Source organism: Crassostrea angulata, chromosome 2 (genome assembly GCF_025612915.1).
Source record: "Crassostrea angulata isolate pt1a10 chromosome 2, ASM2561291v2, whole genome shotgun sequence".
Lineage (NCBI taxonomy): Eukaryota > Metazoa > Mollusca > Bivalvia > Ostreida > Ostreidae > Magallana > Magallana angulata.
Window position 1 is genome coordinate 21,015,743 of NC_069112.1, and position 12,601 is coordinate 21,028,343.

At 31.9% G+C, this 12,601-nt stretch overlaps 1 protein-coding gene across 2 annotated transcripts; it reads left to right on the top strand.

Moving 5' to 3' along the window:
- The first annotated feature begins 7,682 nt into the window (after positions 1-7,682).
- LOC128171284 (uncharacterized) lies at positions 7,683-9,878 on the top strand. 2 transcript variants are annotated; one of them, XM_052837053.1, is made up of 4 exons: positions 7,683-7,813; positions 8,280-8,436; positions 9,246-9,453; positions 9,730-9,878. In XM_052837053.1, the coding sequence occupies exons 2-4, from the start codon at positions 8,287-8,289 to the stop codon at positions 9,816-9,818; spliced, it is 447 nt and encodes a 148-aa protein (XP_052693013.1). In that variant the 5' UTR covers positions 7,683-7,813; positions 8,280-8,286; the 3' UTR covers positions 9,819-9,878. The 2 variants fall into 2 exon arrangements, with proteins under 2 accessions (XP_052693013.1, XP_052693014.1); XM_052837054.1 differs by having other exon boundaries at positions 7,710-7,813; positions 8,287-8,436.
- The last annotated feature ends 2,723 nt before the right edge of the window (positions 9,879-12,601 follow it).

A 12,601-nucleotide genomic window follows, 5' to 3' on the forward strand; every position in this document is an offset into this window, starting at 1 on the left:
ACATAAATTGTTTCAATCTCAATCAAAACAAATACTCATGTAGCTATTTACTCGACTAAAAAAAAAACATATAAATATTGTTTGCAAAGCATCGGGACTGCATCATATGGCTTTTCCAATCCTGGGTTTTTCTGAATTTAGAATAAAAAAAAAAGGAAAAATAAAAAATAATAAGATTCATTTAAGGAGACCGATTTGTGGTTTTTTTGTGTGAAAAGTTACAATACCATGTTTTGTTTATATTTTTTAACCATTATGTATTTTATACATATTCTAGTTCATATGCAGTGTTTCAGCAAAATCGACCGTCTGTTTGTTTTTAGTCGCAATCTCAAAATACAGGTACGTTTACCTAATGGATATAAAGAAAATTATCATTTTCCGCAATTCGGAGAAAATTAAAACAAATACTATGATAGCTTTTTTCTTAAATTGTAATATGCGATTTGTGACCTTATTTCTACCTTGTATATAAAGAATACTTCATTCTATCGTCTGGGTTTTAGTGGGAGTCATCTCAAAATAATAAAATTCAGCATATTCTGCTATATATTTGGAATATTACAAATGTGGACTGGTTTAATTGATAGCTTGAAAAATAAATAAGAAAAATACCATAGAGAATGGCATTATTCTGTGTTTAAATTTTCCATGGAGTACGATTTTTACTTTTTCTTTTATGTTATTTCTTTAAAAGCACGCCCACAAAGCTTCATTTTATCATAACGTCATGAAAACAACGTCATTATAAACAAACATTTCCTTAAAAAATTTAAAAATGTTATTTTTATTTTGTTTATTGTGTTCAGTTTTATAATTGATATCATGAAAAAAAATCATGAAAATTTGAAATACACTCTTTTTCACAAATGCACAATAAACGTGCGCATTGCAAACTAAAATTGGCCTCTTTAAGAATTGGTTTTTGTTATCTCAATACGCCTCTGAAACAATTTACACAAAAAAACAATCAATTTTACCACGTCCGCTAATAAGGATAAATGTATCCTATTCATCAAGTTCTTTTAGAGTATACACGTCTTCTTTGTTCCTAAAATTCAATAAAGGAATTTTTATTTTAATCTGAAAGACAAAATATGAATGAAAGTACCACTCAGCAACTAGATTGTTTATGATATAAATTAGTTTTGATAAACTGTACATTCTCTTTTGTGCGTTATCTCTCTTTGTCTTTTTAGAAAAGATGTAGGAAATGAGGCTTTTTTGTACTGGTTGATATATTTATTAGGCGGGAATGTAGAGGGTGCAATTTGGGGCGCAACAAGTTGAAGTTTCTAGTACTAAAGATTCGATGAGTAAGATCACAGACGCTTCTTTTGCTTTTTGTATATCCATCTTGAGACACATTTAAAAAAAAAATATATTGAATGAACTACTTTGAGATGATAAATTTTTGACTGGTTGTTCGCCAAATGCATACATGCATTAAGAAATGTTTGTTTGTCTGCTTCAAGTTAATATTATTATGTTTTTTTATTAAACTGTCCATTTTAATAGACAGATGAGATTTCCACAGAAAAAAAAAGAATGTGTTTCAGACCAAACCCACAAAATGTTGACAAAATATTATAGAATAAAAAAAGGCTCCCCCTACATTTCAAATCAATTTTTTTTGCTGGTTTCGGTGGGGTTTTATTCGACTTAAATTTTTACAAACTTATTGTTAAGAAATATCAAACATGATAATATTGGGATTGTGGAAGGGGGTTGTGGTTTATTTTGTCATTACTTGTGAATTTTGTTTCATTTTCGTTTGTTTGTTTTTTGCTTTTTTTTTTATTGTCTTTTTTTTAGTTTTAATGAAAAAAAATTACAATAACAAACCGTCAAACACCTCAAAAATCCATAAAACAAAATACTGATTCAAACCAGAGCAACACGAATCCAAAAAGATAGAGGTAGGTTAAGGTGCCTAAAAAGAGTGAACATCCTCTGCTGACCGATCACACCCGCCGCGTGCTCCTTATCACAATTCGCATGTCATAATCGAGGTAAATGTCAAAATCGGGAAAATGTTACGATAGATAAAAACGAGACGTTGTTGTTTTGGTTTGTTTGTAATGGTCAAAATACAAACCTTGAGCAAACACAGACATCTATTACGTTTAAGGTAAGATCAGGTGCCTAGGAGCAGTGAGAATCCTCTGCTGACCGGTCACAACCGCCGTGTGCTCTTTGTCGTTACCGGGATAAAAACGGAAAAGTCCGTAGACAATTAGCTGATTAATTATGGTCTAACGAATAGGATGAAAAACGTTAGTCAGCATGCGACCCAGTGGAAGATTGTATTTCTTAAAAAAGAATTGCTGAACAATTTTCTTAAAATTCAGAAATTTTTTTGACACGAATCCGTCACATCCAAAACCAAACGGTTTTTATAAAATCAAATGTGTGATTAATAATAGCTTATCAATTTTTATCCAGTCCCTGAAAAAGCTGCTCCAGCAAGAAATGTTGTTAATTGTCAGCAAACATTATGTCAAAATTTTTCAAGGTAACCCTAAAGTCGCCTTCTTGATCATTAACGGCAAAGTCACATGATTCAATCTAAAGCTAATTCCTGTTTCTTGTTTGTTATGTAAATCATGACGTCAAAAACCTGTTTGTTCCGCGGGAAAAAGTATGTGCATCAATACATACATTATTTATGGTTTTGTTCTTATCTAATTAATCCAAATATACAGGCATTTTTTTGTTATTTATTCTTAATAATCAAAGAGGATTATGCTGCAGCATTCAGTCAACTGAAAGGTCTGGAAATGTGACTGATGGCATAGTTCTGCCAATTCAGTTTGCTTTGAGTTATCTTTCGTCATCTTTCAGATGACTAAATGACAGCGTCCATATAGTGAACAAAATATATATAGCATATTAGCACAACAAATACCCCCTTTTTCGTATAAAGGTTAACAATCTTTAGTCGCATAATGTAAGCTACTGAGTTTGCTTTAAATACACGTTTATATTTTCGACTATAAATGCATACGGAAACACATAAAAGTGGGTTTTAATCCATGCTTATAGGATTAACCAAACTTTTGCAAATTAAACATTATATACTTATATGCCACCGATCGTCAATTCTTAAAATTTTTATTCTTCCTCTTTTTTACTCCGTTAAACTTGAATGTCACTTTGATTCTAGCTTTTAAATTTATATCGCCCCGTGTATTTTTCGCCATACTACACTTGCAAACAGTTTTGCCCAGTCTTAAATTTGCCAAGACACAGTTGTGTTTAAAGAGCGATATTTTGAAACATTGTTCGCCCAGTCTCAACTCAATTTCGCCTTTTGTCAACGAGTGCGACCAAAAAGAAAGAAGAAGAAGAAGAAGAAGAAAATAGATAGACCTTGAAACTGCTGCTAGCTTGTCAACTATAATCAAACTTACTTTATACTCATTTTTATTCGTAGTTGGGTAATGTTCATGGGTAGCTAAAGATTTCCTTGTTGTTGGGACGTAATTTCGATGGTAGCAAGTTCTACTTCGTTATTAAGTATTAAACATGCTTCTAAATACGTTTGAGAGGATGTAAATTCGTGGGCAATAGTTTCCCACGAAAGCCACGAAAATTGGTCCACCCACGTGCACGAACATTGATGATTCCACAGTAATTGGTTTTATATAATATTTTCTGATATAGACGTAATTAAAGAGCATCAATTAATACAAATGACTTATGCATTAAAGTTATGATATAAACAACTACTTTGTGTCGACAAGTGAAATTTTCTTAAAAATTAAGACAATCAGTATAACAAAATAAATAGTGCCTGTTTGGGAGGATAACAGTTGAAATTGACACCCCTCGAAAACCATTGTCAACGTCCGCTTCGCGTCGGTTGACAATGGTTTTCTCAGGGTGTCAATTTCAACTGTTACCCTCCCAAACAGGCACTATTTATATATTACGATCTAAGAGAGTTAAGTCTCATAGACTTTTATATGATTGTCATTTCTGCTGCAATATCATGTAAGAGAAAAGGTCTACAGGTTTAATCACAGTTTAAAATTCAAAGAATTGTATAACAGGTCGTATGCACTTTACCACAGAAATAAATACAACCCAAACCTTTCTTACTAATAGAATAAAAAAAAAACCTGATGCGTAAACAAAATAATTTGTTTCTTGAGATCGCATTTATCAATACAACCTATTTAAAGTGCCTTGCTTATTTAGAACAAAGAACGATTATGCAAATTTATTTTGAATTTTATGTAATGTCTCGCTACAAATACAGCATATAATAATTAGCATTAAATTATATAATCGTGCGCAATAGAAACGAGTTAGGGCAGGGCAGAGGAAAATTACCTCGAACATTGGTCATGGGGCAGTAATGACTTACCGCATGATATTTGTCATCACGACAATTTCTTATATTTTTTCAGCCCTAACCGGAATAATAGATGTCGTTACAAAACGTTTCTTTATTAATTTCTCAATTAAGTTGTGCTGTCCCAGCCGAATTCCGTTACAAACAGAAATGATTTAAGCTGCATAGAATATTTAAAAGTTTTATATGAGTTTACCATGGCCGATTTAATAGTTGTAATAATCTTTAACTCCACTGAATCATTCGTGTATATATATATATATATATATATATATATATATATATATATATATATATATATATATATATATATATATATAGATCTATCTACTTATTTGTCTATCTATCTGTCTATCTATCTATCTATCTATCTATCTATCTATCTATCTATCTATCTATCTATCTATCTATCTATCTATCATAGATGATAAAGAAATAATGTCTTATGATTTATATACAGAACCTGAAACGTGCTACTACACCAGATGCACGGTTCGGTTCGTTACGCTTTTTTAACGGTACGGTTCGTTTTGTTTAGTTTTTGCCCAATTTCGTGGTAAGGTGGTAATCATGACAAGAATTTTTCTTTATTTATATGATATATTAGTGAGCGCAGCTCTAAGAACCAGTGTAGGCGGGAAAATGAACGAGCTAAACCTACAGTTCATCAAACACATTTTTTGTCTACGTCCCATAATGCTCTCTAATGTCTTCACCCGTGGTGCAATGCCAAAAATGGCCGACTTCTAACTCGTAATTTACGGTGTCTTAAAGTTTGAAGACACGTTTTGAGTACTGCATATGCTTTGGCGAGACTCAAAATATTTGTTACATGTTTCTATACCTTTGTATTGAGTCGAGATACGTAAAGAAAGACGAACAAAGTCACGGATGACGTATCAGTGCTCTCGCGCTATATTTCCCGCGATAAAAGAGGTGGATCAAATATCTGTAATGAGTGTACTAGCTATTTCACTACAGACTGCGATACCTGCCTCATTGACATATGATTTGTTTTTAATATTTTTTTTACATAGAGATTATATCAATATATACTAGCCATACTTTACTGTCATATCGATCCATTTTTAAGCTAATTGTGCATGCATGTACAGTAGGCAGGTAAGTATATGAGTAGGGAGGAAATAAACAATTGGACATTTTGAACTAAATAAAAAGGAATAAAATGAAAAATTATTTTAATCATTATAATAATTACACACCTACAAACTGGGACCGGGCTCTCTCTCTCTCTCTCTCTTTCTCGGGGGAGGGATAAGGGTTGTGCTGTACGTATCATAACCATTAAAATTAGTATCTTTGGCTTACTTATTATAGAGTAATACTCTCTCAAAAATTCTTTGACGTTCGTTGATACCAAAATAACACTATATAAGTTGACAATGATGCAAGGTATGTGTGATTTCTGCTGCGCTCGCCACAACGGTAGCACCGTAAAACATATTACAAATGTATTTCAATCTATTTAAAATCAGAACTTCCAACCGTTCCCCCGTTTTGATACGTTTCGTGAAACGTGAACCCAGTGACAACTGGGAAGTGGAGGTAAGTTTTATTTTGATTAGTCTGTTATTATTAGTATTTAATTTTAGATAAATGTAATCATTAAGATAGATTAAAAGAACTGTTTGACTTTAATCCGATATATTTTTGTTAATTCAGCGAGCTGTTGATAATTTTACAAAGCATCTTAAGGTAAGGTTTGCGGCTTGCATTTTTTAGAGGTTGTACCAAAGTTATATACCATTTTGTTCACTATACTAAAGTTTTTTTTCTCATGAAATTCAAATGAATTTTGCCCGTCTCTACAAAAGGTCAAAGTTCATGATTTCCAATTTTCATTTTGATGAAATGTAAACAATTTCGTGAAAATATGTACATTTTATATGCTTAAAACGTTCGAAAGTAATATCACTATTAAAATCATGATTCACTTTTATTAATTTCTGATGAACTATCTAAAACTATAATAAAATGCAACGAATGTCCTAATTTTGGACTACTATTATGTAAACGAAAACATCTTATTTGAAACTTTTCCAAGTCCACCGATTTCAGGAAAAACGTATCTTAGGATATGTGTAATCTGATGTTCCTAAAACACTATTCAAAACCATATGATGCGTGGAAATTGATAAAATGCTTGTGTCCTCTTATTTTTTCATTGAAGCTAAAAAAAACCCGCGAAATAAAAAAAAACTGAAATCAATTATGACGTCATATAAATTTTGACGTCATAACTGAAATAAAGGGTAGTTGGTGTTACGTCACAATAAAAATGTGTGATTTATCTCCCTGTAACCGCAAACCTTACCTTAAGTTTCTAATTCTATACATGTGCTTGAAACCTAAGACAAAATTATATTGCTCAGTGATAAAACTTTAATTTAAGTAATATAACCAACACACAAGTTCTCTCTCTCTCTCTCTCTCTCTCTCTCTCTCTCTCTCTCTCTCTCTCTCTCTCTCTCTCTCTGAGAGTGTATTTAATAGTGTGCAAACAAATTATTAGATTTTTATTTGTATGAATTTCAATCAGTTATTTTAGACTCATGGTTTTCACAACGATTTCAACACAATGACTAAAAACTTGAATAGTAGGCGATGTATTCAGATTGATCTCGACGGTTAAAATTTCGACGCTTTTCTTAATTTCTAAAAAACAAAAGAACTGTCTGTAGAAATGTACACAAACAACTACACGTAAGACTAACGGCGCGTGGATCCGTAGAACTTTTCAGCGACTCTATACATGCGATAAAAATATCATTTACCTGGTACATTAATGTACCAAAAAAACCTGATTATTTATATTGTAAAAAGGTGAATGGGATTATAACATTTTGCATTTTGCAAGTAGATATAAGCACAAACACAGCTCTTTTTAAAATTATTTTCAATCTAATATGTGTGATGTGAAATAGCGTCGAAATTTTAATCGTCGAGATCAATCTGAATAAATCGCCTACTATTCAAGTTTTTAGTCAATGTGTTGAAATATTCCAGGTAATAAAATAAAAAGAAAGCAATTCAGATTAGAAAATTTATTCTAAAATAGTGACATCAAAATAGAAGTCATGATTCCTTTTAATTGTCCTGTTCTCTAACAACCTAATTATTCAATGTTGACACAGTTTTTAAATAAATGCGCATATTCCCAACTGCAGAAACTAAAACAATCAAGATATTGCACTCTGACAAAAAAACACGATACGATGCTGTCATTTGTATTGCACAAGGACAACTGTATTTTTTAGCAAAGTCTATTCTAGACATTTTCCATTCTCATTTTTGAGTTAATTATTCAAATTTAGAGTTGAGAATGACTACTCCCAAATAGGCGGTAAAGTATATAAGCCATTATAACTTCTGGTTCATCAATTAAGTCAACGTAGAAGAACCCAAACACACAGCCCATCTTCTTCTCAGAAGGTAAGCGAATGCTGTACATTTGGTAAATCGTTGCGATCAAAGTCTTCACAAGAAAACCGACAATGTTCATTTTTCTTGCGTCTACTTTTTCCATTCTTTTACCTTTTTAATGTACAATTTTAGGTAATGATAAATTTACGTTTTGTTATAATGTGCGAGAAGTGTCCAGCAATTCAATAAGTAACAATGATTCAAAATCTCATTTGGTGTTTATATTAACTAACGACTTTTAATCTTGATAGTTTCTTGTTTACCTGCATCTTGAATGTCAAGATATATTTGAAAAATGAATAAAACACCTAAAGACATTTGTTGATAGAAAATTTTAAACTTAGAAAATATTTAGGAATGAATTTTGAATGAAATTTCTGTATGATTTCTTTGTGGTCTTCCAGTCAAATAGTTTGTTAAAATATAACATACTTTGTGTTTTATATACAAGTTATATGTTCTAATTCTGTGTAAGTCTCCAGATGAATTCAATTACACTCACAATTCTGCTGCTCTGCCTGTTTGCAATCAGCATAGCGGCCGGATTTTGGATTGAAGGAAAAGTGGACCTGGTCATAGGGAAAGTAGACTATGGTTTTCTTTTTAGAGCCAGGAGAAAGAGGCACATTGCAGTGAGTGTTGATTCATAGAATAACTTTTGTAGCAGGCTTATCTTGTTTCTGCCCTCAAAATACAAACAATGATACGTACCCCCCCCCCCCCCCCCCCCCCGGAATAGGTTTACAAATCGAAAGTAATTAAAACAGTTCATTAATTCGACTAGAGTTTTTAGAATGACAATTCCTTATCTTAAGATAATTTATTTCTGGTTGTAACACGCTTTCTGAATGGTTGAAAACATTATTTTATATCGGATAAAGAATGTTGCCTACGTCATTATATAGTAAGACTAACGTCCAAAAAGTATCAATCCGCCTGACGTTACGTTTGAATTCTGTACAGTTTGATGTCATTTTATAGATCAAATGACTATTTTTACCAACAATTGATAGCAAAAAAATTAAATTACAAGGACTGAATTTAATATTTATCTGTTTTAAACGGTATAAAATTGTTTGGAACAGTTAACACTTTTTATAAACTGCCCCAAACCATTTTGTATCGTATAAAACTAATAAATATTGAATTCATTCCTTAATTATCAAGGTCGTTTGTCTAAATATATAGTACATTCGCTTGATTAATAATGACATATAATTTTAACTTTTAAAAACAATACATCCTTGAGATTTTTCCGTTAAACTGTAAATAGTATATTGTACAACTAATAATGAAAATAATCTTTCAATTAACAAAGAAATATACAACTATTGACATTATGCCATTATAGTTCACATATTTCGTAAAATCATTAACTGAATTTTTATCAAATGTCGGGATTTGATAAGATTACACAATTATTTGGTGGTTTTCTTTTTAGGAGGAACAGGTCTTTAACGTAGTGATATTCATGGTAAACGAAAAAACCGGAAGTAGATTTAGACTCAACCCATGTGACTATGCGCTATATGACCAAGACGACGACCTTACGATCACGCCGAAAGATTTTGATATAATATTCTCTAAAATGGATAAATCAAAACATATTTTGGTGGAACAACTTTTCCGTGAATTGGATATGGATAATGGTAATTTTCGATTCAAATTTGAAATAACAATTTAAGTTTTAAAAGAAGATCATTATTTCTTTCACATTTTCTTTCATTAAGAAGGGTTTTCATTTTAAGAGTAATCTCTCTCTCTCTCTTATGTTTGAAATGCGACAATGTAATTTTCATTTCAACTTTTTTTTAATATTATTCATATTTTTTTTAATTTTGCATTAAACTAATACGATACAAACTGATTTTTTTTATCATCACATCAAGAATACATTTGACAATTAAACCATCTTTATTTTTTAGATCAGAAAATTTCCCTAACGGAATTTGAGGAAAAACAAGGTCTTGTTTTCTCCAAAAAGACGTGCCTTATTGACATGTTATATTCATGACTTTTTCTGTGTTTTCTTTTTCTTTTTTGTAACAAAAAAGTAAAATTGATTAATATTTGTTCTGAAACGAATTATCATATTCTAAAAAACCTGTGTATCTTATTATCAATTATTATCATTCATATATTTGTTTCATCTGGAATATCGATATATGTCCTTGAAATACATGCCTTTTTGTCATTTTTGTACTCAATCCTTTATTCAAATATCGTCGAAAGTAAACATTGTTTATGATTAAAAAAATATCATAAGGAAGTATGCTGTTTCACTATTTTTTTCCATCTATACCATAGGGGAAATCAAAAGCAAGTAAGCAGTTTTGAAATGCTCCCTCTATGACATCTAGTTGTGACGAATGTCCTCTGTAAAAAGTAAATTGATGATGACGTTATAATGAGGTGTATCGATACCTTATAAATGGGCAAGATATAATGTTTTGCCCCTGATATTTCTAAGTAGAAACTGTTTTTCAATTTGCGTTAATTTCTCCGTGTAGGTAAAAAAAAAATGTGAAAGAAGAAATCAAGAAAATTGAGAAGCGTATTGAACTGTTTTTTTTATTTAATAATGTAATTATTATTTGCATTATTTTAACGGACTTTACAGCTTTTATGCAAATTTGCCCTTAACAAGTGAGAAATTGGCCACGACTTATTTCACGTGGTATAAAAAAGCGTCTTATTCGAGCTGTTTGAATTATTCACTTACAAAATTATCAGAAAATAATGAGGACTACAAAATATTGACACTATCTTCAAAACAATTACTCTAGCTAGAAACTGAACATTCTAAATTTTAGATGTTGAATCTGATTTTAAAGAAGTGCAATTTATATAATTATGTTTTTTTGTAAATTGCTGGTCATTACATCATAAGCATAGTAACATAAACTTTCCTTACCAACACATGGGCACACTTGTTAGGAGAACGGTTAATTCCCCCCAATGGCTAAATATTGTGAACATACGGTCATTGAAATGGTGATTTTTCTTTGGTGCCGATATATATACCCGGCTCTAATGTGGTTGTTCTGCAGTGGTTCTTTGACGTCATCTTTTTGATGCCGCCGAAGCAACGAACGTTTTTATTAGGTATTAAGCTGCCGACAGAAAAAAAGAATGTCACGCATTAAGAAATTGACGGTATTCTAACAAGTACAAAATTTATACTGGAAAAAGACCGTTTTTAATTGATTATTGTTAAATTATTTTAACGAAAGACATCATAATCGTGAAGCAAAACACAAATAAGAAAAACAAAATCGGCGGCCGGGGACTGAACCCGGGTTGCGAGAACAAAAGTCTACCACTCTAACGACTGAGCTATATGGACTCCCGCTTGGCGACTTTGGAGTCTTAAATGTTGAGGATGCCTGGGTTAATGATAAAACAAATTCCATATTATTAAGTAAATAAAGCGCATTTATCAATAAATAAAGGTATAAACAAAATGAAACCTAATAATTGTTGTTCTATCTTCAATAGTTTTCGAGAAACAAGAGACCAGTTGGCCTTAACGGTCACCTGAGTAGCATATAACCCATACACAAACTTGTCGAGGAGTCTCATATATGCATTTAATTAATTAGGTTTCATTCTGGAATAGAAAAAGCTATAAATTTGTAATGACGACCACCTCCCTGCCTGAAATCTTTCAAAAAGAACTATGAAACCTATAATTTTGGCGGAAAACTTAAAGATCTGGTCTAGAAAATCATGAATTCAGTTTTCCTTTCAGGTGTGTTGGAGTAATGAAGATAATTTTTAACATTACATGTATATGCATTAACACCTATACATCCATTTTGGCCCTGCCCTTGAGACAAAACCCATTCTCCAGGGGACATGAAAATTAAAATTTCGGAAGAGGACTTCCTGGTAAACATAATTATTAGTCATTTTTAATACAGATGTGTTAGAATAGAGAAGAAAATTTATAAACATTATATGCATTAACACTATATTGCCATATTGCCCTCCCCCACCCCATCTCTTGTCTTGAACCCCTGACCAAGGGGCCAAGAATTTCACAAGTTAGTTAGAGGAGTTAGTGGACATCATAACCATTTATTCAGTTTTTTGCCCACATGTGTGGGAGTGGAGAAGGTTTTAAAACCTTTTTATAATATGGCCATATTGGCCCCACACTAGAGCATGAACACCTAATAAAAGGCTAAAGAATTTTGCCATTGTGGTAGAGGGCTTCATGAACATTATAACCAAGCATTTAGTTTTTAACAAATATATATGGAAGTAAAGAAGAATATTTTCTTAGATTTAATACATTTTAACTATAAGGCCATATTGGCCCCACCCTAGAGCCTGAACCTCTGACCCAGGGGTAATGAATTCCCAATTTTAGTAGAAGGCCCCATGGACATCATAATCATGCATTTAGTTTTTAACAAATATATATGGGAGTAGAAAAGAAGATTTTCTAAGATTTAATACATTTTAACCATAAGGCCATATTGGTTCCACCCTAGAGCCTGAACCCCTGACCCAGGGGTCATAAATTTCCTAACTTTGGTAGAGGGCTTTATGGAGATCATAACTATGCATCCAGGTTTTTCCTCGCGTGTATGGGAGTAGAGAGGAAACTTTTTGAAATTTTCGATTTTTTTTTCATATTTGGCCCCATTTGTGGTGCCCTGGGGGTGGTAGAGCCATGAAGTTCACAATTTAGATTCCTCTTACCATAGAGATGCCTCACACCAAAAATAGTAGCAATCAATCTTGTAGTTTTTTAGAAAAAAATAAAAATTTAAATTGTTAACGACGCAC

Coding starts and splice junctions, on each gene's coding strand:
- LOC128171284 (XM_052837053.1), top strand. CDS start 8,287: ATGAATTCAATTACACTCACAATTCTGCTGCTCTGCCTGTTTGCAATC. Junction 8,437..9,245: donor GGAGAAAGAGGCACATTGCA/GTGAGTGTTGAT, acceptor TTTTCTTTTTAG/GAGGAACAGGTCTTTAACGT. Junction 9,454..9,729: donor TGAATTGGATATGGATAATG/GTAATTTTCGAT, acceptor TTTATTTTTTAG/ATCAGAAAATTTCCCTAACG.